Source organism: Rhinatrema bivittatum, chromosome 3, assembly GCF_901001135.1.
Source record: "Rhinatrema bivittatum chromosome 3, aRhiBiv1.1, whole genome shotgun sequence".
Lineage (NCBI taxonomy): Eukaryota > Metazoa > Chordata > Amphibia > Gymnophiona > Rhinatrematidae > Rhinatrema > Rhinatrema bivittatum.
Window position 1 is genome coordinate 492,087,256 of NC_042617.1, and position 26,465 is coordinate 492,113,720.

General features: G+C 43.6%; 1 protein-coding gene across 3 annotated transcripts; it reads right to left on the minus strand.

Moving 5' to 3' along the window:
• Positions 1-353: 353 nt before the first annotated feature.
• LOC115088118 (zinc finger protein 93-like) lies at positions 354-25,420 on the minus strand. Of its 3 annotated transcripts, none has more exons than XM_029596088.1 (3): positions 24,951-25,420; positions 8,358-8,894; positions 354-4,483 (listed from the first exon to the last, which is right to left on the minus strand). In XM_029596088.1, exons 1-3 carry the CDS (start codon positions 25,000-25,002, stop codon positions 2,433-2,435), a joined length of 2,640 nt encoding a protein of 879 aa, XP_029451948.1. In that variant the 5' UTR covers positions 25,003-25,420; the 3' UTR covers positions 354-2,432. The 3 variants fall into 3 exon arrangements, with proteins under 3 accessions (XP_029451948.1, XP_029451949.1, XP_029451950.1); XM_029596089.1 differs by lacking the exon at positions 24,951-25,420 and adding an exon at positions 24,808-24,928; XM_029596090.1 differs by lacking the exons at positions 8,358-8,894; positions 24,951-25,420 and adding an exon at positions 7,954-8,338.
• Positions 25,421-26,465: the final 1,045 nt, after the last annotated feature.

The window sequence follows — 26,465 nt, forward strand, 5'->3', positions numbered from 1 at the left end:
ACCTGTACCAGGCCCATTTCCTACAGGTTGAGCCTTTGTATTCCAGGGGCCAGTAGGACTTAGGTGAGTTTCCCCTAAGAAGCAGTCAGAAAAGGTCTGGGTATGGGCTGTGATCAGGGCAGGCAGCGAGCAGACTTCAGACTTCTGCTCCATGACTCAGTCTCTAATTTTAACAAGTTTAGACTACTGTAATGCTCTGTATTTAGGTTTACCGATTTCTACCACTCACCCTTTACAACTTGTTCAAAATGCCACTGCCCGTGTATTGTATACTGTTCCACACAGAGATCACATCACCCCAGTTTTGCAACACTTACACTGGTTACCAATATCTTACCGCATTACATATAAAATTCTCACAATAATACATAATTTATTACATAACACTAATTCAGTATGGCTTTGCACTCTTCTGAGAATCTACAAACCAACTAGGCAACTACGTTCAATGGACAAATACATTCTGGAAATTCTGTCAGTAAAACTAGTACACTTGGAATTAACACGTAAACGTGCTTTTTCAGTTCCCGGCCCAATCCTCTGGAATGCGCTTCCAGAGGAAATTCGCTTAATGGCAAACAATAAAGAATTTTAAAAAAGCTTTAAAAAACACATCTTTTTACTGTAGCATACAAAATCACTTAATAAGATTCTTACTATATTGTTAATAACTCTGATTGCATTTTTATCTAATTTTACTGCTATGTTGTTTTTAGCATTAGCAAACGTAACTCAAATGATGTACATTGTATTGTTTGTATTGTTATTTTAATTATGTTTTTACTTGTAAACCGCTTAGCCAGTCAGGTCACTGCCCAATTTGCGGTATATAAAATCTTTTAAATAAAAAAATAAATAAATATCCGGGTCAAGGCCAAGGGTCAGGGCAGGCAGCAATCCAAAAAAGAGAAGTCAGAATCCAAGGCAGAGGTCAGAACTGGAGAATCAGGCAAAGACAAACAATACGGAGAAAGACAAGACACTGACTGGACTGAACAGGTAAGACAAGGCAAGAAAGGACTAGGAGGACCAAGACAAGGCAAGGAGGGCAGAGCAAGTGCTAGGGAAGGCAAGAAAGCAGGAACCTGAAGCAAGTATTGGGACAAGAAGACAAGGCAGAGGAACAGCAAAATGACGCACAGGAGCTAGCAACATGCAGTGCAAAGCAGGAGGACCTGTTGCTAAGGCAAGGATCCAGGGCTACTGCAGGTTTTAAATGGCTCTGAGAGCCTGACATTATCAGGGGGCACCACTAGAGTTTTCCCACCCCAGGATCCTTAAGGCTGGAGAAGGTATGCACAGGAATAATGTGTGCCACCAAGCATGACGTCTGGATGGGCTGGCAGCATCCTGGGGTGAGTGGAGCTGATTGCGGGACCTCCCTGTGACCGGCCAAACGTGACATGTTCATTTTCATATTTTATTTTTCCCAGGAATTTCAGTGTTTATTACAAGAACAAATTATTTTTACTCAAAAAAATGACAATTTTCCCCACTACTTTCTCCCATTTTTTGTTCTTATTATATTGAAACAAATTCTGGGAAAAATAAAATAAAAACTGAAAATGAAGGGCCCTAGCTATTTTTCAGTTTTGCAGATTATTTCCTATTAGTGCTCTGAAAAGTTAGAGATCTTCCACATTGCATCTACCCCACAACCAAAGGACAGCACCTGCCCTGAGGTCAGTCATTACTGTGCAGTGATAAAGTGTGTGTGTTCTTGACAAGCAGATGAACTAGCACTTATCTTATTCAAGGTTTCACCCCCTCTCTTCATTAGCTTCTGAGGCAGAAGTATTTCATTGGTCAACTTTGAAGCTAAAATGTATCATACAGGCCCCAATTTGTACTTTGGCAATTACTATAGACACATACATTTAAGATTCATTCAAACACACAAAGGATATACATTTCCAGGTCCCTCAGTTGTATTTTCTTTCTGCTGCATATTCTGCTAAGATACTTGTAAGCAATGACTCCTGCACGATTCCAAGACATAGGCTGATGCCCAAGCTTTTAGCACATCTCCAGTGTGTAATGCAGCTAACTTGTAGAACGCTCGTCCACTCATCTAAAACCTGAATGTCTAAAATAGTACTTCTTGATTTTATTGAAAATGAAGATGATTTGGTATGTTCCTTAGCATAACTGCTACCAAATGCTGCTATTTTTGAGGCCAGATACAAAAAGGAAACATCAACTGCACAGTTTTAGTCCTTTTATGGGTAAGCACGCCAAAGCAAAAATAAAAATGCAAAATGAAACTGTGATTCTTGTACAGATACAAGTATGTAATGAGATAATTCACTTTTACAGATATCACTATAATGTTTGTAACTTTTCCCACCAGCTTTATGAATGTTGCTGGAATTTCCAAGATGCAGTTTATATTTTTCTGTGCCTTTTAAAACTGTGAGTTTTCACGTGTTTATTTACTGTGTCTTCATTCTGGGTGGAAGAATCATCATACTGTCACCCAAGTACTCGGATTTCCAGTGTGTAAGTACATGTCGTCTACGGTGGCCAGAAGTACGAAATGCAAGATCACACTGGTCACACTTATAGGGTTTTTCGCCAGTATGAATTCTCAAATGCTGCTTATAGTTTCCTGAATGAAAGGTGGTGTATTTGCACTCTTCACACACATACATTTTGATGGGACTCTCCTTTGGTTCTCCAACTTCATCTTTAGCAGCATGTGTGCTCTTGTGTCGCTGGAGATGGTGAGAGGTACGAAAAGCCTTGTCACAGTGGTTGCACCGATAAGGTTTTTCTCCTGTATGAATTCTTTTATGTATCTTTAGGTTACCCAAAATGGATGTGATATAAGTGCACAGTTCACATTGGAACAACCTGGGAAGAGCTGTTGACTGAAGAATTTTAGTACTTTCTGAGGCAGAGTGACAACCCTTGTGTTTCTGAAGTTGCTTCTTACTGGTTGTTGTGAACTCACACTTCCTACATTTGAAAGCATATTCAGAAGGTTTTGAGGAGTTGCCCTGGTGGGTCGCCTGGTGTACTGCTAGCTCGGAGGAAGTCCTGCTGAAATGACCACATTGGTCGCACTTATGAGCTCCAACTTTCAAGTGTACAAATTTGTGTCGCTGTAAGTGGCTCGCGGTGCGAAATAATTTTTCACAGAGCTTGCATTTGTATGGTTTTTCCCCAGTATGAACCCTAAAATGTTGTCTGAGGTTATGAAAATAGGGCGTAGTGTAACTGCAGAGCTGACATTTGTACTTTTTGGTAGAAATCAGGTCAGGGTGATGCACGCTGGTCCGGGTGGCTCTATCACCATCCATGGAAACGCTCACCGGCTCAGCATCGCATTGGGTAGTTTCAAGATATGTGCATGTGTGACAGGAGAGGTGCACCTCACTAAAAAACACCACACCACACTGGCCACAGGCATGAATTTTCTCTGAGCTTTTATTATTGTCTGAATTTTCTACAGCATGCGTACCCATGTGTCGCTGTAACCCTGTCACACTTATAAATGCCAAATCACAAAGGTTGCATGGGTGTGGCTTTTGTGTGTGTATCAAATTGTGCTTCCTCATACTCTGAAGATATCTGGTGATAAATGGGCAGTCTGTGCACTGGTACAATGTAGAACCTGTATGCCAGTACATGTGATTCAGTAAATAGGACGGCAGATCTGCAGCGTAGTCACACAGTGGACAGCGATACTGCACCGGCCCTTTATGACCTTTGGTGTGAGTCACAAAGAGTGGAATGCTGCGAGAAGAGAACAGGCATGTTTTGCAAGAAAAGATCTTTGGAGCTTTGTCAGCCCTACTGCTGGGCTCCACACTTGTAAAGCAGTCCTCATGTACCCCTTTGTTGCAAAGCATCTTTCTTTTCTTACTGCATCTTTTTTTGTGCTGTTTGTTTTCAGACTTTGCCATTTTCTTGTGAGCCTTAAGATGGTACCGAAGGTTGATGAGCAAAGAGTAACGTCTTTGACAATAACTGCACACGTACATCTTGTTGTTCTTGTGTTCCAGATTCATGTGGTTCCTTCGCTGCTCTGCATACTGAAATATGGCGCTGCAGAGTTTGCACTTGAAGTTCCCTGGTTTCTTAGAGTTGAATTTGGTGTCCACTGGATCAATAATCTTAGGCTTACTATGGGTGGACTTTTTTATCTCAAGCATTCGTTTTTTCTTTGTGCTACAAAGAGTAGGAGTCTCACCCTGAACTTGGACAGGTGCTTCCCTTTGCTCATAACTTAAAGGAAAGGTGGAAATCTCTTCTTTCTGGAAGTCAACCCAACTCCCTACATTTTCTTGTGGCTGTTTTGGAATGGAGCTGGAAACACTGCTGGTCACAGGAGTAGAGCTGATTTTGAAAAGTTCCAGGCCTTTCAATACATTCAGATCATCAGATGTGCTGTGAGATTCAAGACAAAGAGTCTTACTGCTTGCCATACAAGGTTTTAATTTGTAGTATTTTTTATCTTCCGGCTCCAAAGGAGCAGCATCTAAAAATTCAAAAGCAAAAAAAAAAAAGGGATTTTAGAATTTCTATTTGTAATCCAATTCAGACCTAGTTCTTATATACAAACTGTGCAAGAAATTTAACCGCTAATGATTTGGACTACAAGTGCAACAAATTAGCAGGCTCAGTCCAGTTTCGAGAGGACAGAGGCTTTCCACACTAAAAAGACATTGATCACAGCTGGCACTAGCTGGTCTCTCGTTTGTGAGTTTCAGCAGAGAAGTTCAAAAGAAATATAGAATGTGACGGCAGATAAGAGCCATAAGATCCTTCTAGTCCAGGGGTGGGAAAGTCCGGTCCTCGAGGGCTGCAAACCAGTCGGGTTTTCAGGATACCCCTAATGAATATGCATGACACAGATTTGCATACAACTGAGGCAGTGTGTATGCAGGTCTCTCTCATGCATATTCATTAAGGATATCCTGAAAACCCGACTGGTTTGCAGCCCTCGAGGACCGGAATTGCCCACTCCTGTTCTAGTCTGTACAACTTGAACCATGTTCTTCTCTTGGCTTGGTTTCAGGGTGTTCTGGCAGGTGAAGGAGAGGGAAGAGTGATCAGGTACCAGGGGTAAACTGCATGGGAGGTAGAAGGGGTTGGCCCTAATTTTTTTGTAAACCTCAGTGGGAAAGGGAAATTAGGAGAGAGGACTGGGCAAGAGTTTAGACTGAAGGGATGGAGGATCATGTGGAGAGAAGGGGAGAGAAGGGGAGGGCTGTCAGGCCCCCTCCTTGCCCTCTACTGGACTTGTAGTTCGGTTTGGGGGGTGCAGGATCAAGCTGCAAATCTGCTTACACATCTGGGAGGGAGGAGGATCACCACTTGGATTTGGGGGTGAGTCAATGACAGGACTGCTATTAATCGAGTTGACTTAGAAAAAATAGCCACTGCTATTACTGGCATCAGTAGCATGGGATAGACTTAGTGTTTGGGTACTTGCCAGGTACTTATAGCCTGGATTGACCACTGTTGGAAACAGGATGCTGGGCTTGATGGACCCTTGATCTGACCCAGTATGGCATGTTCTTATAACATGTGCGCGCATGTTATAAAATACGGTTCCCGCATGCATGTGTGGGCAGGTTGGGACCTGCACGTGCGCAAGGGGGGGGGGGGGAAGGGATTTAAAAAGCTACACATGGCGACCCGAGTAGGGCTTCCCCAGTTCCCTATACCCTTACCTAACCTTCCTACCCTTTCCACTCTCCTCTCTGACCCCTACCCCTTCTTAGCTATTATAATTTTTTTTTTGTTATTTACATTGCTGCTCCTTCAGAGCAACTGTAGATTCTGGCGCGGGCTTCCCCAGGACAGCGGCTAATGGTGCGTGGGTGGGCCCGTTATAAAATGCGCGCAGCACGCACAAGGCCCGGCATCGCACATAACCCCCGAAATTTACCCATACGGCCTTTTTAAAATCGGTGCAACAGCACTTTAATTTCCCTTTCAGAAAGGAGACCATCTCTACAATATAGCTCCAGCCTCTGCGATATCTAAAATTATTTACATCAGTTCTTTATCCATGCACTGCAGATCCTGATGTGACATAGCCTGTCTTCCCCCTTACCATATACTGGTAACACTCCAGAAAACTCTTAATCGCTACCTAAGACCTAATTTCCTGAAATCCTCCTTTGAAACAGTGGCATGGTTTCTAGCAATAAAAATGTATAAGACACACTGACTTGGTTGTTAGTCAGGTCATTCGTCCCCAAGTGGACTATGACATCAACTTTGCCTTTCCCTTTTCTAATCCAACAAGACTAAGAATTCACTTTATATCATGACTAGCCGAAGATCCCAGTAGACTTTTTGACCTTCTTGTCTCCCTCCATTCCTGCCCCCAAAACCAATTCCTCTCATGACTTGAGGAGAAATACAGCTGAACTGATCTCTCAGCCTAACAGTCAGTTATAAAATAATAAACAGGAAGAAGGGAGACTTGTTAAAAATGAGTTTTTTTGTATATTTTTGCCCAGTTTTTTTTTTTTTAATTCTTAAAAAGGTACATTTATTTAAACATTTTTCTATACCGTCGTTCAGTGGATACCATCACAACGGTTTACATTAAGGCACATAAAAATTATGCCATCGTATCTTAAGTTACACAGGTGCCATTAAGGATCGGTTACATAGTTTGTAAATAATATTAATTGGTGAGTGTAATGAGTCATGTCCATTTCTCATTGTATCAGATTAGGATATGAGATTAGCTTTCTCATTAAAATGTACAGGGCTACAAAAATGCTATATGTTTTTTAAGCAGTCCAAGAATATGTTTATGCTACTAGTGTTGCTTTACAAGAAGCCAGTAACCATTCTAAGCAGTGTCCTATAGCCCATAGGCCCTAAAGATGTTTTACCAATCTGCAATAAAAATACATACATACATATAAACTTGTGGTGACAAACTTTTCTGATCAATGTTTCGTGTCCTGTATTTTTACACATATACCTAGAGTCTTGCCAATGACTTCTCTCAAGGCTATTCGACATCATGTTCTCATCTGATGACTTCTGCAAAGGTATCTACGTGAGTTCAAAAGTTCATACACGCAAACCACAAAAATCGCTAATGAAACCATAATGCAGTACCAAGTGAAAAAATGTTTTTATAAAATTTATTGTAATTTACTAGCCTGAGAAAAAATTTACACTCAGGGGCAGATTTTAAAAAGTGCGCACACATGGACGTGCCAAATTTTACAACATGCGTGCACCAGCACACGCATGTTATAAAATCCGTTGGCCTCGCGCACATGTGTGGGTGGCATGCGCAAAGGGGGGGTGTGTGTGAATTTTTGCAAAATCCACATGGCAACTCAATCAGGCCTTCTCAAATTAAGTAGCAGACAGGGAGGGAACTTCCCTAACCCTCTGCCTAACCTTCTTTCCCCTTCCCTTCTCCTCCCCATCCCCTATACCTAACCTACCTTCAATTGGTTTTTTTTTTTTTTTAATTACTTACTGCTCCTTGAAAGCAAAACTAGTCAGCTGGCTCACACTTCCACAGGATAGTGGCTAATGGCTGCTGTCCCGGCTGGCCTCCATCCCGCCCAGACCACACCCCCCCCGACCCACCCCTTTTCAGGGCCTGGCACTTGTGCGCGTATTGGTACTTACGCGTGGGGCCGGGCCATTTTGAAAATGCTTACAGAGCATGCAGGACCCGGCCCCGCACGTAAGTACCAATTTTTACGCGCAATGGGCATTTAAAATTCGGCAGTCAGTGAGCTGTTATCCAATCAAGTAGCCATAGATTTCTGTTGTCTAAATAAATACAGGTTGTAGGTGTCAGTTTACTTTGATGCCTTGCATTAATACTGCAAAAATCCAGATTTTTACATTTTATTTTATGGTGTGACCTGGAAGCTTAGTTGGATTGCTTAGTTGGTGAATATTTTGTCTTTTTAGGAGGGCAATTTTCAGAGGCATTTACCGAAGAAAAATTACCTGATTGAAAATGGCTCTTCTCAATGCAATCAGAAGCATGGCAGGTGTTCCACAGCATGCACATATTTAGCCATAGTAAAAGGAGTCAAGTCGGTGCATGTGTTTAGGTCAAGGGAGGAAACCAGCAGACGTACATTCAATTTTCAAATATGTGCTCCCACCCCCTGCATAAACAGCAGTTACAAAGTACAAAGACATTTTTAACGTGCACGTTGCATGTGTATACTTTCAATGCGGGTATTTTCTCTTCTAAAATTTTCATAAGAGTGCGTACTTTTAAAGCGCCCAAGTAGCAAAACTCCTTTGAACTTATATGCTTTGATCTGACATGTATTTTCACATGAATTGATCCTGCAATTAAAAAACAAAGCATAAATAATGATAGCACGGAGAAATTATAGTACCTTTTCCTTTACTATAGGCTTGCGAGTCCTTGCACATGAGCTCAGACTGGTATTCTTCACAGAAGCAGTGGCCAGTGAAACCACATGCAGATTTCTCACAGGCCATTTGATGTTCCCTTATTGCTTGAGAAGAAATCTGCCCACTGCGATGCAGAAAATTTACCTTCGTCTCACACAGAAAATAAAGGGAAGGCACAATCATTTCTGAACCGCCGAGGTCCTTTTGCCCCACCAATTCATTGCATGAGGCATCCTCATGAATCTGCTGTAGTGGCTTATTTATACTATGCTGTCCCTTCTTAGCCTGGGCTTCACTACTTTCGCCTTCCTGTTGGGGCTCCATCTGGGCACATGTTTGGCTGATGGCATAATTTTCCCATCTTATATGGTCATGTGACAGTGATCTCATTGGGGGACAGGACTGTTCATGTGCAAAGCTGCTTCTCTGTCTTCCATCATCTTCATCACTTTCTAAAATATCTTCATCACTCAACATACAGATGGTGATGGGAACAACTATTTCAAATGTATCTGAATCTGTAAATTAAAAAAAAACAAACACATGGTAATAAGTTTTCTTTTAAAAAACATTATAGCATAAGGATTTTCTTTGTAGACATTAACATTCAGCACACTAACAAAGCTTATTTTTACATATTTTTAACTCTTAAGTAGAAATTTTTCTTCTAGAATTTGGCAGTCTCTCTTCATTTTGACCCCTGCTAATGCCAGAAACCAACTCTCTAAGGTCAACTATTAAAGATTCAAGTGGAAATGGAGAGCTCAGTGGAGCCTTTTACTACCAAGACCAGTTCAAATCCGACCCCGATCAACAAGGAATGAAAAATTATTAACTACTGGATGGACAAATATCTATGCAAACTAAGTTGTCTTTTGTCTGGTTTTTGCTTTAAAATGTCTTCTGAAAATTCTTATGAGGAGCTAACTCTGGTCCTCATGAGTAACAAACAGTCCTGGTTTTCAGGATTTCCCAAATGAATATGCATAAGATATTTGCATTCAATGGAAGTAGTGCATGCAAACTGTGTTTATTGTGGATATCCTGTAAAGCAGACCTTTTTTTGTGGCTCTTGAAGATTGAGTTGGCTATCCTTGCTTATAGTAATATAGTAGATGAAAAGCAAACGTCCTTACCTCTAACAGATGTTCTCAAAGGATAGCAGGATATTAGTCGTCACACATGGGTGACATTATCAGATGGAGCTCGGTACGGAACTTTGACCTCAAAGATTCTAGAACTTTCAAACATGCACTACTGAGCATGTGCAGCTGTAGTCATCACCCTGCCGCCTAGGTAGAGTCCCTCAGTGCCTAATATAGTTAATACATGGAGAAACCAACTCCCATGAGATGTGGGTGGGTTTTGTGAGGATTAACATCCTGCTGAGCTCGGAGAACACCCATTACAGGTAAGCAACTTTGCTTTTTCCAAGGACAAGCAAGATGGTAGTCCTCACACATGGGTGAATACCAAGCTATAGGCTGTCTGAGTAGGACTAAGTGGGAAGCTGCACTGTGCTGAAAGCACCACCTCTCTCTTTTGCCTGTGAGGCAGCTGACCCACAGGGGGGGTCTATGTGGGAAAAAAAGAGTTGGGTTCTACAAAGAGAAAAACCATAGAAAAGAGACACAAAACCCCGATGCATAGCAGGGGCACCTGAGGCAGGGAACGGATGCAAGTGCCAAACAAGAATCATACTCTGCATCACAGAAAACATTACAAGCAGGGTTTTGGATCAGTAAACTATACCAACGGCAATATGTCTAGAACCCTCTGGATAAAGTCCAGAGATGTAACCAAGGAAAGGACCCTTGGACGAAGACCGCACAGTTTTCTTTGGTGTTACAAGACAACCGAGAAACCAACTGGGGCTTGAGAAATTCCCAGAAACTGCGGTCCACTGACATCTGAAGGACAGAATGTATCTGCAAAAGGGTGAAAAATCAATGTGCTCACAATAACTAAAATGCAGACACAGAGGACTAGGCAAATTATAATGCCAATTAACAGTTATATAATAAACTTTATTCAAAAATACATAACATATTATATTAGGACCTCTATGTGCTGAAAACACCAAAATTAAAACCATCAACGACGCATCACTCTCATCATCACAATCATACCATTCAGTCCATATATATCCCCAATTACCCCTAAAAGTCAGTATACTGCAATACTTATAACTTACCCAAACCACCCAATATTAACATGCCCAACATGTAACATACAATACATCGCTATAATAAATCTCTGTGATATATTCCATCAGGTAGAAACCTATAATGATTTAACCACAAACATAGTTTTATAAATATCACATTTATCAATATAACATTTATACCACCCCTAATGTTTATACCACCCGACGGGATACCCGTTTCGCCCAAAAAAATAGGGCTTCTTCAGGGAAATATTATAGGTGTCCACGATTTATGGCTCTATAACGGCATCTTCATTATGTTATTTTCTTCTCATTAATGCTCCAAATTGTCAAGTTTCATCATTGTTGGTCATGTATAATAAAACTACTAAGCGCACATAGATCTGGTCTCTGTAACCTACAAAACAAATTTAATACAATACCCATTTTAACCAAATACATATTTTATATACGGGTATGTACACCCTGTGCACCATCACCACTCCACTCCACTGGGACCAACCGTACTTTCATGTCTGAAACATTCTGGAAATCATTTGGAAAACTTTATGTGTATTTCAGATGCTTTACAATGTACAATCTGTGCATCTAACGCATCAACCGGGACGACAACTCCTTATACCATTTTCAACAAGCCTTCGCCTTCACAACCTATAAAGGATGCAATAACATGTTTTGTTCAATATCTAAATGTCGCTCTCGCTGCAAAATATAGCACTTGCCATTACATTCAAATTATATTCATATTAAATATTGCCGACGCTTCTCAAAAGCGTAACTAGTTGGCTAGCAAAAACTCACTAGTTTTTTTAAATGCATTATAATGATTCCCAAAAGGAATAAAAAATAAATAATAAATAACTTGAGACCTTACCAGTTCAAACGCCAAAATTTTAAATTGATCTCCCGGTATTTACGTCAGTCGCTGCAAAACTTTTCTTGCCAATTGCCCTCAGCACTTTGTTCAGTCAATATCGCTACCGCGTCCACTGCAACTGAAACGCCATGAAGACTGGCGTATTACCTGACTTACGTAACGCTTCAAAGACGTATATTTAAATGCCCCTTGGCCAATCACATTAAAGACAGATCTCCATGAATAAATTCAATACGTACCGCATTGAACTGCACGTAAAACGCGCATGCGGCAAGCCCAAACCTTAGCGAAAACAGACTCCTCTTTGATCCCTTAAGTATATTTTATATCGACAATTCTGTAAATGATATAAATGTGTATATAGTTGCTGGCATCCTTAAATGTCATACAAACAATGGCTGCCTATGCTTGAATAAATGGATTCAATGCACAACTTAAACTTGCCAATTAAACAAAATCCACTACAGGTATGTCATAAAATCGTCATTACCTATCAACCATCAAAAATGAGAAGAAATGAGTAAAAATTACTGCATGCTTATGGCATATTAAAAAATATTATGAATACTGTTGCTTAGCCCTAAACTCACTTACACGCCATAAAAAGCCTCCCACTCAATGATATCATTTAATCCTTCAGGATTCATAGTTTTCCATGTGTAAATGTATCTCTGCTCTATTCTCCTGAGAATGTTACTTATGTCTCCATATTGACGCACATGGCATTGCTGAATAACAAAAAATTTCAATTCATCTACCTCATGATTAAAGATGCTCCAATGGGATACTAATGGTGCCCCCGGTTGTTATAAAGGAGCCCTTGATAAAGGACGTGCATAGAGTCTGAAACACAGTACCATGTCAGACAGAGAGACAGCAATTGGCTAACAGCATGATAAATTTGGGCATGGAAACCATAAGTGGCTGACAGCTTCATGTGAAATAATACATGGACAACTTTCCAGATAAGTTACCATTTAATTCATGAACTGTAATGAAAAGGAAAATCGATGATTATTTTAATTTCAAGGATGAAGTATTCACGGAGCACACTAAAAATATTAAAAAAAAAAAGGTTTGTTCATATTCTGGGACTGACCGATGATTAAATGTAAGGCAGAGTGAGAAAAAAAAGCTGTATAGCATTACACAATGATGCCTATTATGATGGTCAATTTGTAAGCGTCAATATATTGATCTGATGATTGGGAAATTAGTGGTTGGTTTTTGAGAATTTAGTTGACTCACAATTTCCATAAAAATTGTCGTGCTGCGCTTTTTTGAGTTGTTAATGGATAGGACCAAGACATCCATGGCATAGACTACTCTGCCACCTTGAAGTCCAAGGCGCTCGATGAATCCGATGCGAGTCCACAAATGCCTATGGCATGGAAGACCCTTACAGCATCAAAGGCGTCCCAGCACCTCAATGGCATCAAGGGTGACCATGGTGCTCAATGGCAGTCCTGGTCCCCGACACGGTCCTGACATTGATGTGTCAGAGTGATGGTGCACATGGGCAACAGTTGCTGGGCATGGCACCAAAGGTGCGGCAGCAAGCTGCTTGCCCAGGCTCCTGCTCACCCTCTCTCATAAGGAGACTTCACTGCCATACTAGCAAGCAGGAGCAGTGCCTACATCATACAAGACTCCTGCCTGTGGAGCCTAGTTCCTTTGAATGTAGGGAGAGAGTTCTTCCCCTCTGAACAGTGTGGTCTTCAATCTCTGCACTGTCTGACCCTCTATCAATGCCAATCAAATTGGTGAAATGACATAGAATTCCTACCCAGGTAGAATTCAGGCAAGTGCCCAGGCTCAGCAGCCTACATGGATAACCCTCGGATTGCATTCAGTCAGTCCTGCCAGCACCTGACAAAAGGAAAATTGGTACTTACCTGCTAATTTTCGTTCCTGAAATACCACAGATCAGTCCAGACAAATGGGATGTATCAAAGCTTCCCTACACTGGTCGGGATCCTGAAAGATCCGCTTACAGAACACTCTCCCCAAAAGGGGCCATCTCCGGAGCCCACACGTCCAACCGGTAATGCTTGGTGAAAGTATGCAATGAGGACCACACCGTGGCTCTACAGATCTCCTGGGGAGAGAGTAGCTGACACTCAGCCCACAGCGCGGCCAGAGCTCGAGTCAAATGCGCTCTAAGCCCCAATGGAACCGTTCTTCCTTTGAATACGTAAGCCACAGAGAAAGTCTCCTTCAACCAGCAAGACAAAGAAGATTTGGACGCCTTCTCCCCCTTTTTCGCTCCCCCAAATAGAACGAACAAATGATCCAAGCGACAGAAAGCGTTAGTGACCTTCAAGTATCGCAACATCACTCGTCTCACATCCAAAAGATGAAGCTCTCGTCCAATCGAGGGATCCAGAGTCCAATCCGGAAAACCAGGCAACTCCACTGTTTGGTTTACATGAAAACTAGACACTACCTTGGGGAGAAAGGAAGGCATCGTTCTCAAAGATACCTTGTCTGACGAAATCTGGAGAAACGGATCACGGCAAGACAGCGCCTGCAATTCCGAAATCCTCCTAGCCGAGCATATAGCCACCAAGAAGACAGTCTTCAGAGTAAGGGTCTTCAAGGATGTGCGATTCAGAGGCTCGAAAGGATCCTCACAAAGCGCCCTTAACACAAGATTGAGATTCCACTCCAGACAAATGCCATCAGGAGGCAGACGAAGATGCTTGACCCCTCTTAAAAAATGAACCACATCCGGATGGGACGCCAAAACCATCCTCTGTACTCTCCCTCTGAGGCAACCTAAGGCTGAAACCTGGACTCAAAGAAAACTGTGGGTCAACCCTTTGGATAAGCCCACCTGCAAAAAAGGACAAAATATGGGACACGGAAACCTGAAGAGGGTCCAACTCTTTCAGACTCTGGAATAGGCCAAAGAGGTAGAGGGATGCTGCGTTTGAAGAAGTGTAGCAATCACAGATTCAGAATATCCTTTCACGCACAATTGCCTCCTCTCAAAAGCCAGGCCGCGAGACAGAAGCGATCCTCCCGATACGAAAATATGGGACCTTGACGCAGAAGGTCCGGTAAGTAGGTCAGGCATAGAGGACTGTCTACTGACAGACAAAGTAGGTCCGCGAACCAAGGACGGCGAGGCCACTCCGGAGCCACCACTATGACCAACCCCGGTCATAGTGGTAAAACTGGGAATGTCCTCTATCTGACAGAGCACCCTTGCTATCAATGGCCAAGGAGGGAAGACATACAGTAGAATACCAGTCGGCCACAGACACACCAGGGCATCTAGCCCCACTGCTCCCGACTCCTTGTGTCTTAGCATTGAGACTCGTTGCCATAAAATCAAACTGAGGAGTACCCCACCACTCGCAAAGGAGATTCCAGGCTCCTGGAGACAGTTCCCACTCCCCCGGATCCAACTGTTGCCGGCTGAGGTAGTCTGCCTGGACGTTGTCGATTCCTGCCATGTGTGAGGCGGCAATCCCCTCGAGATGGAGCTCTGCCCACTCGAACAACAGTTGAGCTTCCTGTGCTACTGCGGGACTCTTGGCTCCCCCCTGGCAGTTGATGTAAGCCACCATGGTCGAGTTGTCTGAGAAAACCCGAAGCATCCGACCGTGGACCAAAGGTAGGGACTCCAACAGAGCCCTGCGCACCGCTCTTGTTTCCAGTCGATTGATGGACCACGTCTGTTCCTCCGTCAACCAGAGAACCTGCGCAGACTTTCCCAGACAAACTGCCCTCCAGCCCCGAAGACTGGCATTCGTGGTGACCACCACCCAATCAGGGACCTCGAAAGGCATTCCCTTCTCCAGGTTGCTGCGTGTTATCCACCAGGCTAGACTGGCCCTTGCCAACTCCATCAGAGATAGGGGACAGAAAGTATTGTTGTGACCGAGGACTCCAAAGGGACAGCAATGCCCTCTGTAGTGGCCTCAAATGAGCAAACGCCCAAGGCACCAGCTCCAAAGTGGACACCATTGAGCCCAGGACCTGTAAGTAATCCCCCAGACCTTTGGCAGCGGTAGACGAAGGTAGATGACCTCAAGATAGTCCACCAGATTACCCAGTGTAAGTGGTAAAACTGGGAATGTCCTTCATGCGAGCATGTTTTAAAATCCGCTTACCTGGGCATGTTAAAGCCGACAAAGTCCTTAAAATTAGGAGCACACATTATGTACAGTAGGCGTACTTTAAAATCATGTGTGCACAACTACGTGCATGATTTAAAATTCCAGTGTTACGCGTGACACTCGTAGCAGCCCCACGGCACGGCCCTCTCACCTCTTCAGATGGACTCCAGCTGCTGGCTCCTCTTTGCTGGCGACGGTGGGTCGCCAGCTCCAACCTTGGGTTCCCTCCAGTGCCTCTGGCCCTACTATGCTGCCCGGTGTTGCCAGCCAGGATGCCCCTGTTCGTCATGGTGCCCTCGAAGAGTCGACACTACCAGCACCACGCCCCTTCCTAGGCACGAGATTCAGTGATTCCTTTGAAGGGCCTGCAGCGGGAACCTGGCCGCGGACCTGGATGCTGACGTCAGACTCTTCAGTGCATAAAAGTTCAGGCCTCACTCCATAGCGTTGCCTTTGCAACAGGTCTCATACTCCGAGTACTCGTTGCTATTCCTTGAATCGTCTCATCGTGTGTTCCTGTCTTCCTGTGGCTCCCGGTTCCTGTTCTCCTAGTTCCTGTTTGTCCATGTGTTGGATTGACTCTCTGGACTTGACCTTTGCTATGCCTGACTATTCTTCAGCCTCTCTCCAGCCCCGGATCTCCCCTATGCCTGACCATCTCTGCCTTCTCCGCGCCCTGACCTCTGCCTTGCCTGACCACACCTGCCTCCTCCGCGCCCTGACCACTGTCTTGCCTGACCACGTCTGCCTGCTCCATACCGTGACTATTGCCTGGATTGACTATACCTGCATTCTCCGGCCCCGACCCTTGTTTTGCACAACTACACTACAGACTCTCCTTCGTCCAGAGTTCTTTGTTGCTTGCCACAACTTCCACTCACTGCCGGCTCAGAATCCAGCCTGTCAGTAACGCCTCTCCTCGCCTATCCTCTGGACGTGGACTTTCAAGGCTTAGGCCTTCCTTTGCTCGGGTGCCTCCAGTTCCCTATTGTTTCTTTGGTACCCGAGCCCTCGTACCGAATCCAGTCCAGGATAGAACTGCGCCATCTACCGACTGCTGTCTATGGGCTGAACAGCTACTCAACTCTATCTAACCTCGAGGCCCACCTAAGTCCTGCCGGACCCGGCACCCAAAGGCTCAACCCGAGGGGAACGAGGGCTGGTATAGGTGAAGCTCCAGCGGCCTCTAGCTTCAGCCCATTCCACCTGCCGACGGTGGGGACCCGTAGGTCCTCGCCTACGGGTCCACCTCCGACGCAACATCCAGTGTACGTGCACCCATATAAGTGTATATGGATGCCCACGTGCTTATTTTAAAGTTACCGTCTTAGGGCGAAACAGTCTGTATTGGGGGACTAACCACAGTCTAAAGTTGTGAATCTCTTTTGAAGCTTTTATTAAACTACTATGGAATAAGTGAGCAGTTTGGTCTTCTCTGAATATTTTAAAGGACAGTTCAAGTTTCATGCAATATGCACTGCCTTTTTTTTTTTTTTTTTGGAGGGTTCACAAAAGGCCAAAGCACTGAGACTGTGCTGGTAGTGGTTGAGGTGTTGCAGGGATAGAGGGGAGTCTTTTGATCTCTTGAATATATTTGGTTTGGTTAATCAAGGGATATTGTTAGAACAACATCAACAAGTGGGATTGGAGGTGGGGAGAGTGGTAATTGATTGATTGCTTAATTCCTGTGGGTAGTGGCAGTAAAAGATGAGTTGTCAGACATTTCAGGCTAATTGCAGGGTCCTGCAAGGCTCCCCACTGTTAGCCGTTTAATATCTTCAGGTGCACACTGAAAAGCCTTATGGGTTCTAAGGGCATCAAAGGCTATTTATAAGCTGATGATGTTCAGTTAGTGGTGTCTGAGGACATTAATCTTGTGGCCATTATTCAGAGTTTAATTTGTGTTCTGGGAGTGACCTCTAACAGGCCGATACAGTAAAGTTCGCGGGAGAGCGGGCGAGCGCCCACTCTCCTAGCGCACGCACAGGCCCGCGGTAAAAAGAGGCGTTAGGGACACTAGCGCGTCCCTAGCGCCTCTTTTGGACAGGAGTGGTGGCTGTCAGCGGGTTTGACAGCCGACGCTCAATTTTGCCGGCGTCGGTTCTCGAGCCCACTGACAGCCACGGGTTCAGAAACCGGACACCGGCAAAATTGAGCGTCCGCGGACTGATTTAAGTTTGGTTTTTTTTTTGTTTTTTTTACTTTTGTAACTTTTGGGACCTCCGACTTAATATCGCCATGATATTAAGTTGGAGGGTGCACAGAAAAGCACTTCCCCGGCGCTGGCAGAAATTAACGCCTACCTTTGGGTAGGCGCTAATTTCTTAAAGTAAAATGTGCGGCTTGGCTGCACATTTTACTTACTGTATTGCACGGGAATGACTAATAAGGCCATCAACATGCATTTGCATGTTGTGGGCGCTATTAGTCTCGGGGGGGGGGGGGGGTGTTTGGACGCGCGTTTTCAACGCGCTATTACTCCTTACTGAGCGCACTGTACTGTATCAGCCTTTAATGTTTGTTAATCTGTTCATTTTGAATGTTGGAAAAACAGAGGTGGTGTTTATGAATGGAACAGTGGTCCCCCCATTGGTTTTCAAGATCAATGATATGGCTACAGTGTGTATTGGAAAGGTGAGAGATTTGGGGATTCAGATAGATGCTTTGTTTGATTTTGAATCTCACTTTTCAGTGTCAGTGAAAAAAAAACTTCAAAGGGCAAAGCTTCTGCCCTCGTCTAACAGGTCTGTATTTCAGACAGTGATACGGGTTGCCATTTTCTTCTTGTTGGACCTGTTTCAATAGTCTGTAGAATTTCCAAGTAAAGTTGTTCAGTGTTTACAAGTAATGCAAAATATAGCAGCAAGAATTATTTTTTTGACAGTCCTGAATATATATATATTTATCTATTTTTATATACCAACATTCAATCTGACATATCACATCACGTTGGTTTACATTCAGGTACTGTAGGTATTTCCCTATCCCCAGAGGGCTTACAATCCCGCAGAGCGCACTGTTAACCCGCATTTGGACATGTGATTACCCCTTACTGAATAAGGGGTAAAGCTAGCGCTAGCGTCCCGAGCGCCTCTTTTTTGACAGGAGCGGCAGCTGTCAGCGAGTTTGACAGCCGACGCTCAATTTCGCGCCTCTTTTTACTGCGGGCCCTAATTTGAATAATTTTTTTTTCTGAATCGCGCGCACAGGAGAGTGGCCTGTGCGCGCACCAGGAGAGCAGGCGCTCTCCCGTGATTTTATTGTATCGGCCTGTAAGTTTGTACCTGAGGCAATGGTCTACTGGATCGTAGCCCACAGCTCTAACCACTAGGCTATTCTTCCTCCCCTTAGTGTATCCTGCTTCTGTGTAGTTTGCATTGTTTACTGAATGCAATTCAAATTGATGACATTGATTTTTCTAGTTGTCTGGGCTAGGGCCTAAGTATTTACAAAAGTGATTATGTTGGTATACCCTGGATGTAATTTACATCTCAAGATGCCCTATTACAGATTCCATCCAAATCAGAGATACCAAAGGTTGAAGATCGTAAAAGGGCGTTTCAGTGGCAGGACCTGAGCTATGGAACTCTGCTCCCCTGGATATTAAAATGGAGCTAGATTACATGGTTTAAGAGAAAAGGAAAGGCTTGGCCGTTCTTGTGTTGTTAAATAGCATGAAGCTGGATTGGTTGGTGTGGAGTACAGGAGAGTAAAGATGTATTTTTCCTATAATTTTTTGAGTTGGAGATGTGGTGAATGTTGGCAATTTATAGCAGTTGTGGAGCTGGGAGGTATGTTGGGTACTAGCAGTCTATAGCATATAATGGAGGCAGTACATGCCTATCTGTCTCATGCATATTCATTGTGGATATCCTGAAAACCTGGCCAGTTTGGCGAACTCCAGTCCTCGAGTGCCACATCACTGCTCTAGGAGCATTACTAGATGTTGTGGGCTCTGAGTAGGGACAGAGGGAATAAAAGGGGCAGCAATTATCTGAGTTTGCTAATTAGCACTGCAATGTTTACCAATAAGCAGAGAACAGTTCTTCCTTTTTTTTTTTTTTTTGTTGTATTTGGACACTGGTGGGAAAAGGCAAAGGCAGTCTCCCAGCTAAAGGGGAGGCAGTCTTTACCAAGTGGTTTTTTTTTGGGTTTTTTTAGAAACCCAGCTGCCCTTAAATTTAAATTTAATATATATAGAGACAGGGATGGGGGTGGAAGTGGAAACAACGCTTGTCCAAGTTACTACCAGGACATTTGCCTGTGAACAACATTGTGGCTTTGTGTGCAAGCAGAGAATACAGAACCTGAGGCGATCGAGTCAGACCAGAGGTTTTTTCTGGGACATCTAAAAGGCGGACAAGCAATGGCTGGTCCATATTATTTTTGGACCTTATTACATAGACCTGAAAGGATAGGCCGTGATCCTAGGTTATAGCAAGAATTAGTACTGTTGGGAGTGTTTTGGGTTTTTTTTAAGCAGAACTGGACTTACAAAGTGGAAGCTACAACTACCTTGGAGGAAGGAGCACAAGATACTAAAGACTATTTTTCCCCCCAGAGTACCCGTTGCAGGCCTTCGGAGGCCAAGCCACGACAGAGTTGCACCACTCCAGCCCAGGAGACCAGAGAGCCAATCTGCTACAAGGGGTCTGGAGTGTTTCCTGTTTTGAATTTTTGGACCTGCTCTTAGGACTCCAGCAAACCCTGCTGGGAGTCTGTGAGTTGGGTCAGGGATCTGCCTTCCCTTTCCACTCCCTGGTGTGGAAGGTCTCCATCCTGGGACTATTTTGGGCTTCTGAAGAGAATATTTTTTTAGGAAGTGTGGTGAAACCATATGCATCACCTGGGCTCAGGATACAGGGATCCCTGTGTCTGGGGCTGCCCAGGTTAGGGAAGACAGAGATGGAGGTGACCCGCTGCCAGGATCTTTCGATGTTAATATCAGTTTGGGAAAGAAGATTATTGCAAGGAGATCTGGGAGCAACTTTTGACTGCCCCTCTTCCTGTCCATCAGAAGGAACAACCCAAGCTGTTCCAACCTGGATCCCTCCCATCAGGGATCCATCTGAACCAAAAGAATACTGAAACCCAGCTAACTGTGAGTAAAGAAATAATTAAGGGCACTGAGGCCACCCAACAGGAGTCTTCACCTTGGAGAGGGAGAGGGAGATTTAGGCTCTCTGGGCAGAGACAGTGATTACTATATTGCCAGATTGGAAGAGGTGTCCTGCCCATATAAGGGATACCCTGCCCACCTGGGAACTCTTTTCCTAGTCCTGGAGGGTAGAAGTTCCCTTGTCTTGGTGTAAGAGAATCCTGCACAGATAGGAAAAAAAAAAGACTGCAGCTGACAAATTCTGTGGTGCTGAGGAATAAATGTAAATTGTGCCATTTTCATCTCTTTGCAACAGTAAAGAAGTTTAATTTTGGACACTAACCAAGTGCCTCTCATGTGGGTTTATTGACACACACACAGAGAGAGGAAACAATGCCCCTCTCCCAGGGACAAAGACAGAAGGTGAAAAGGACACCCTTAGCACTCTGCCTTGGAAGTAAACCCCACCACTACCAACAAAGGATCCTAGTCTTGGGGAAGAGAGAGAGAGCCATGCTAGCGCTAGCCAAAAGAGATTCCAGCCCTGAGAGTTTACAGATTCTTTTATGGCCCCACCCGTGCAGGACAGGAGTTTAAATCTTCCCTCAATTGCCAAACTAATTAATGCAGACATTGAAAGCGTCCCTATTTTGTTTCTCTCCTTCCCTGCCTCCCACTCACCCACTGCCTATTTTTCTACTTAAAGTGGCTCATTCAAACCCTACTTTTTTTGAGGAAGATTTAAATCCTAAACAGGTTCTCCTTGATCCTGGCCTTTTTGTAAACTCTAGAAAACAGGGACTGTCTCTTCTATGTTTGTACTGTGCTTGTCCACATCTCATAGCACTACATATATGTTTAATAATGTTGATTTTTTTTTCAAGTACTTTCCTGGATTTATCTTGATTTACAGTAATAACCCACATGAATTTAATCACTATAAAATGCTGCACAGAAATTTGGGACAGAAGTGATGTAGGAGCTCCAAGATACTTTCCAGAATAACAACTATTCTTATTCTACATAAAGAATCACAGTGCCAAAAGAAAATATTAGTCTGAAATAATGTGCAGTATATTAAATATTTCAAACATTTATGAACAAAAATCATTATGCACTGGACTATAAAAAATATACAAAAATAAGGCGGCAGTGGTTTCAGAAAGTCAGGTATAGGGCATGTACAAGATGCACCAAGTATATAATTGCATACTAACAGTGCCCCCTCCAATATGTGCTATAAATGGCAGGTTATTCTTCCTTGTGGTCTTTTCTGCTCATTATCTGCTGGTCATATGAAGATGTATTATGCCACAGCAAGGTTGTCCTGGGATCCTGGCCTGGCTTTGCAAAACAAAGACTGCTACTATGCTTTACCACGGTCAGTCATTCTTGTTTTAAATTTGTATGTCATTTTACTTTTCAGTAGCTCCTAGTATCATTTTTATATTGGTCAACCCAAGCACAATTATGTTGCACAACGCTGCCATGCAAGTGTTTGACACTCCTACTGCATAATGCAAACACAGCCCAAACCCTTTTAAATCAACCAACAAATCTAACCCTTATTTTCAGTCTCCATTCTAAAAATATGCCTCTAACTCTAATGCAACTCAATGGAAGCTTAAGACATATTCTCCTCCCCATAGCCTTGAGACACTACTGCTATCTTGCCAAGGAACCTGAAAACACACCAGAGGAAGAATGTGGGAGAGAGACAGAGAGGACTATGGGAGGAGGTCATAAGCAGAAAATGATGGCAGACAAGACCACAAGACCCGTCTAATCTGCCCACTCCTGATTTACACAGAGCATACCTGATCTAAGGCTTTACCCATACATCCTCATGGCTAAGGATCCTTTATGCTCATCACATGCTTGCTTGAATTATGTTACCATTTTGGCCATCACTCAACTCCACAGGGAGGTTCTTCCATGTATTTACCACCCCTTCTGTGAAGAACTAATTCCTTCACAGAGGCGATAAGGAGAAAAGACACTGATAAAGACAACAAATGTAAGCAATACTACAAGTCACAGGATAGCCAGGTAGGAACCAGCAGGCTACAATTCCCCAGTAACCACCCAGGTCAATGCCAGCAGCAAGGCCAGCTGTTCAGGCAACAGTCTTGCTAATTCTGGCAGTTGTTTAGATTACTGCAAATCTTGGTGGTAAAACATGGAGGGTTGTGAGGGCCAAGATGCTGGATTAAGCATAGGAACTTGTATGCTCATCTATCTGTAGTGGACTCCCAGTTGGCTGCACTCAGGGTGCAGCATTGCCAGGGTTGTTAATGAGGGGGAAAGCTTGTCTCCTGGGACCTTGATGTGGACATGGTCCGTGGTCAATACAATTCAGTCCCAACCCACTGGCCTTTGTTGCTGTGCAAGGAGTGTTTCAGGAGGAGACAAAAGAGACAAGAAAAATAAAGAAAAATCCCCATATTTTCCACTCACTGCCCTGTGATCCCAATGAAAGAGTCTCTTGAGTCCAAATTGGTGTTTAAAAAAAAATGTAGTTTGTAAATCTAAATTCAGGCAAGAACTGTAAAGATCAAAAACATAAAAATTTAGTGTGAGAAAAAACCATGGTCTCATTATCCATACCAATCCTCCTTGCTCTTATTCTCCCCTCCGCACAATAATCCTTCCCCTCGAAGGGTAGAATATCTCCATTGCAATTCCCACATCCAAACTGCTGGGAAAAATCCATTGTCCTCAAAGCTCTGAAAAAAATCTGTTACAAAACACCTTAAAAAATAAAATAGTTCTTTAAAACCATTAAAAAATAATGTTCTGTGACTTCTATGCTATCTTTGGCCGTGGGGAAGGCATCCTCCTGTGGCAGTCACTACTCACTGTTAACTGGTTGTGAGCAGACAATCACCAGCAAAACTATCAAAAATCTTCCACGCCTTCACCTTCACTATTGACTCTACGCAAAGGCAAAAAAAAAATTAAAAATCAAAGCTAGCCCTTCCAGATACTGGGGAGAATCCCTTCTGTCAGGAACTGGTTCCACTCAATATCCCAAAAGCAGAATCAATCTTCAAAAAACTCATCTCCTCGCTAGGTCTACTCTTCAAAGAAGCTGAGAAAACCTCTCTCATTCTAGTCAGTCCACATGCGGGAGGTCAAAGATCACTTTTTCTCTCCACTACTCACCTTACCACTAATCTCTGAACCTGCTCCAGGGATGCCCTTAGAAGCCTCCAAAATAGGTGGGGGATAACTCAAAGGGGAGGATTAAAAAATGAAAAAAAAAAAAACCCTTGCTCTCATTGCCTAAGGTAGAAAAATCAATGAGAAACGTTAAGTGACAGGCAAAATGCCACGCATCCAAAGAGGAAGACAAAAGATTCTTTAGCAATATAGACCAGAAAAATGGGGCAGACTGGATGGGTGAATAGTATTTATCTGCCATCATCTACTTTGTATGTTACTATGTTTTCCTTGGTCTATCCCCATTGACTTTATGTATCATGACCGCTTGGTCTAGAACTTTCTTCCTACAGTAAAATACTTACTTTTTGTGCATCACAAATATGTATACCTCTCTTCTAAGGAACAAAATTTAGGTTCTTAAATCTCTCTACATAGAGCTTATAGGGCAGACCCTGCTCCATTTTGGTAACACCTTCTCCAGGCTGCTTCTAGCACTATCTGGTCTATATCTGGACATGAGATTCTCCAGAATAGGATACAATACTTCACAAGAGATCTCACCAATGACTTGTACAGATGAATCATTATCACTGCAGTAATGTAGTGGCAATTAATGAAACAAGATACTTGGAAAGTTATTTTGTTTATAGGACAATTCATTGTTTTCTTCACAAATGTTGTAAATGAGCTTCCAGAATTTCTCAATTCCTTTTTAAAGATATCCATCAATCCAATAAAAAGATACCAGTTTCCCACAGTATTTCTTTTTAACGTAGAGTTCTAGTAATTGTATTGGCCCTGCCAAAAACTGGAATCGCATTCCACAACATTCCCTAGATATACATGCATCCCTCCTTCAACGTTGCAGTCAAATCTGGGAGAGCGGACATTCAGCCAATGCTTTGTAACCTCTTTAATCATCTGCCCATTGATCCACTAAGTGGAATCAGCACATACAAAGATACTATTATTTTCTGGATCAAATACAGTAATATACCTTCTAGAACTGTAAAAGAAGAAATCTGACAGCTCTTCAGAGGAGGGAGGGGGGCTAGGGAAGACAGGTTAAGTAACTGCAGTGTGGCTGTGACCTAACAGCCAGGAAGGAGACTTGGCGAAATGGGAGGTGCCAGCGCTTACCGCTCTCTGCTGTGCTCTTTAGCCCAGGTTCACGCCGCTCCTCCTCCGCCATGCTGCTCCCGCCTGTTGGCGGGGGCTGATGGCGGATCAACGCTGATTTTCGGGTCCGTCACAAAGCCGCTTTCCGGCCCACCGGAGAACAGGCCTAAATGCAGCCGAGGAGGGGGGGAGGAAGCTGTGCCGCGGCGCGTCACGTGCTGGCAAGGGGCGTGTAAATAGCGCGAGCCAGCCAGCAACGCGGAGCGGTGCAACAGATGGTGGTGGTGGTGGTCTGCGAGCTGCTGTTATTTCTTCAGGTTTAGTTGGTGTCGTGCTAGCTTGCGGAACAAACATTTTCAAGCATGTATGATATGCTTTTGAAATGCATCTTATTACAAAACAAACTCAGGTTGCAAAGGAATTTAACTAAGTGACCCAGTTTCGGGGAAGCAAATAGTTGACAAGTCTAATTCTTACTCTTACTTCGGGTAAGTAGATTGCAAATTGCTCACCATTTTGACGGGTAAAAGTATCCACCATTATCAAAGACATGCCTACTTTTATCTGTAGGAAAATATGTGTACCCGCTATTGTACAGGATAATAGTGCTTAAGGGCTCACTTGGGAAGTGCTGGAGCCAGGTTTTGACCCTTTAATTATTTTCCTGACGGGGAAAGTCCCTGGACTGTTAAAAAGTCGTCTGCCAAATGTCAGTGTGGCACCCCCACCTGTTGGTCACCCTGAACATAAGAAAATGCCATACTGGGTCAGACCAAGGGTCCATCAAGCCCAGCATCCTGTTTCCAACAGTGGCCAATCCAGGCCATAAGAACCTGGCAAGTACCCAATAAAGAACCTGGCAAGTACCCAAAAAAGAACCTGGCAACATCCCTCAACAGCCTCTTCCCACCTGGAGGGCTTTGGTTGGATTTCTCAACCCTATTTAGCCCAGCCAGTTTAGAGCTCAGTAGGATCAGATTCAAAAAGCTTTGTAATAGTGAGGATATTTGTTTTATATTCTGGTGAAGCCTCCCAGCTTCACCCTGGAGTTTCAGTTGGAAGTGATACCTTATGGTGCACTCCCTGCCAGAGGGTCCTTCTCTTACTACTTTATGGAGAGAGAGATTTTTATGCCTGATTCCCTTTTGGGGCGAAAAGGCTCACATCCAGAGGACTGAAGACCTGTGAGTCCACTCTAAATTCTGGGAGGCCAATGCAATAAATGTGCGCAGAAAACGGGTGCTCAGTGTTGAGCACCTGTTTTCCTAATGCGCACTCGGCCACCTCTCCTGGGTTCTCAATCCAAAATTAAAATGAGGATTCATGCTAAAAAGAAGGTGCTAGGGACAAATGTGTGTCCTTAGTGCCTCCTCAGAATCGGGCACACAGGAGAGGTGGCTGTCAAGTCGGTTGGGAAAACGGACGCTCAATTTACAAGCGTCCATTTTCTCCTACTACTGGCATATACACGCACAAGATACATGGCCTGAACTGTGCATCTTGTGTGTGTATTGGACATCCAAAATTTTTTTTCAA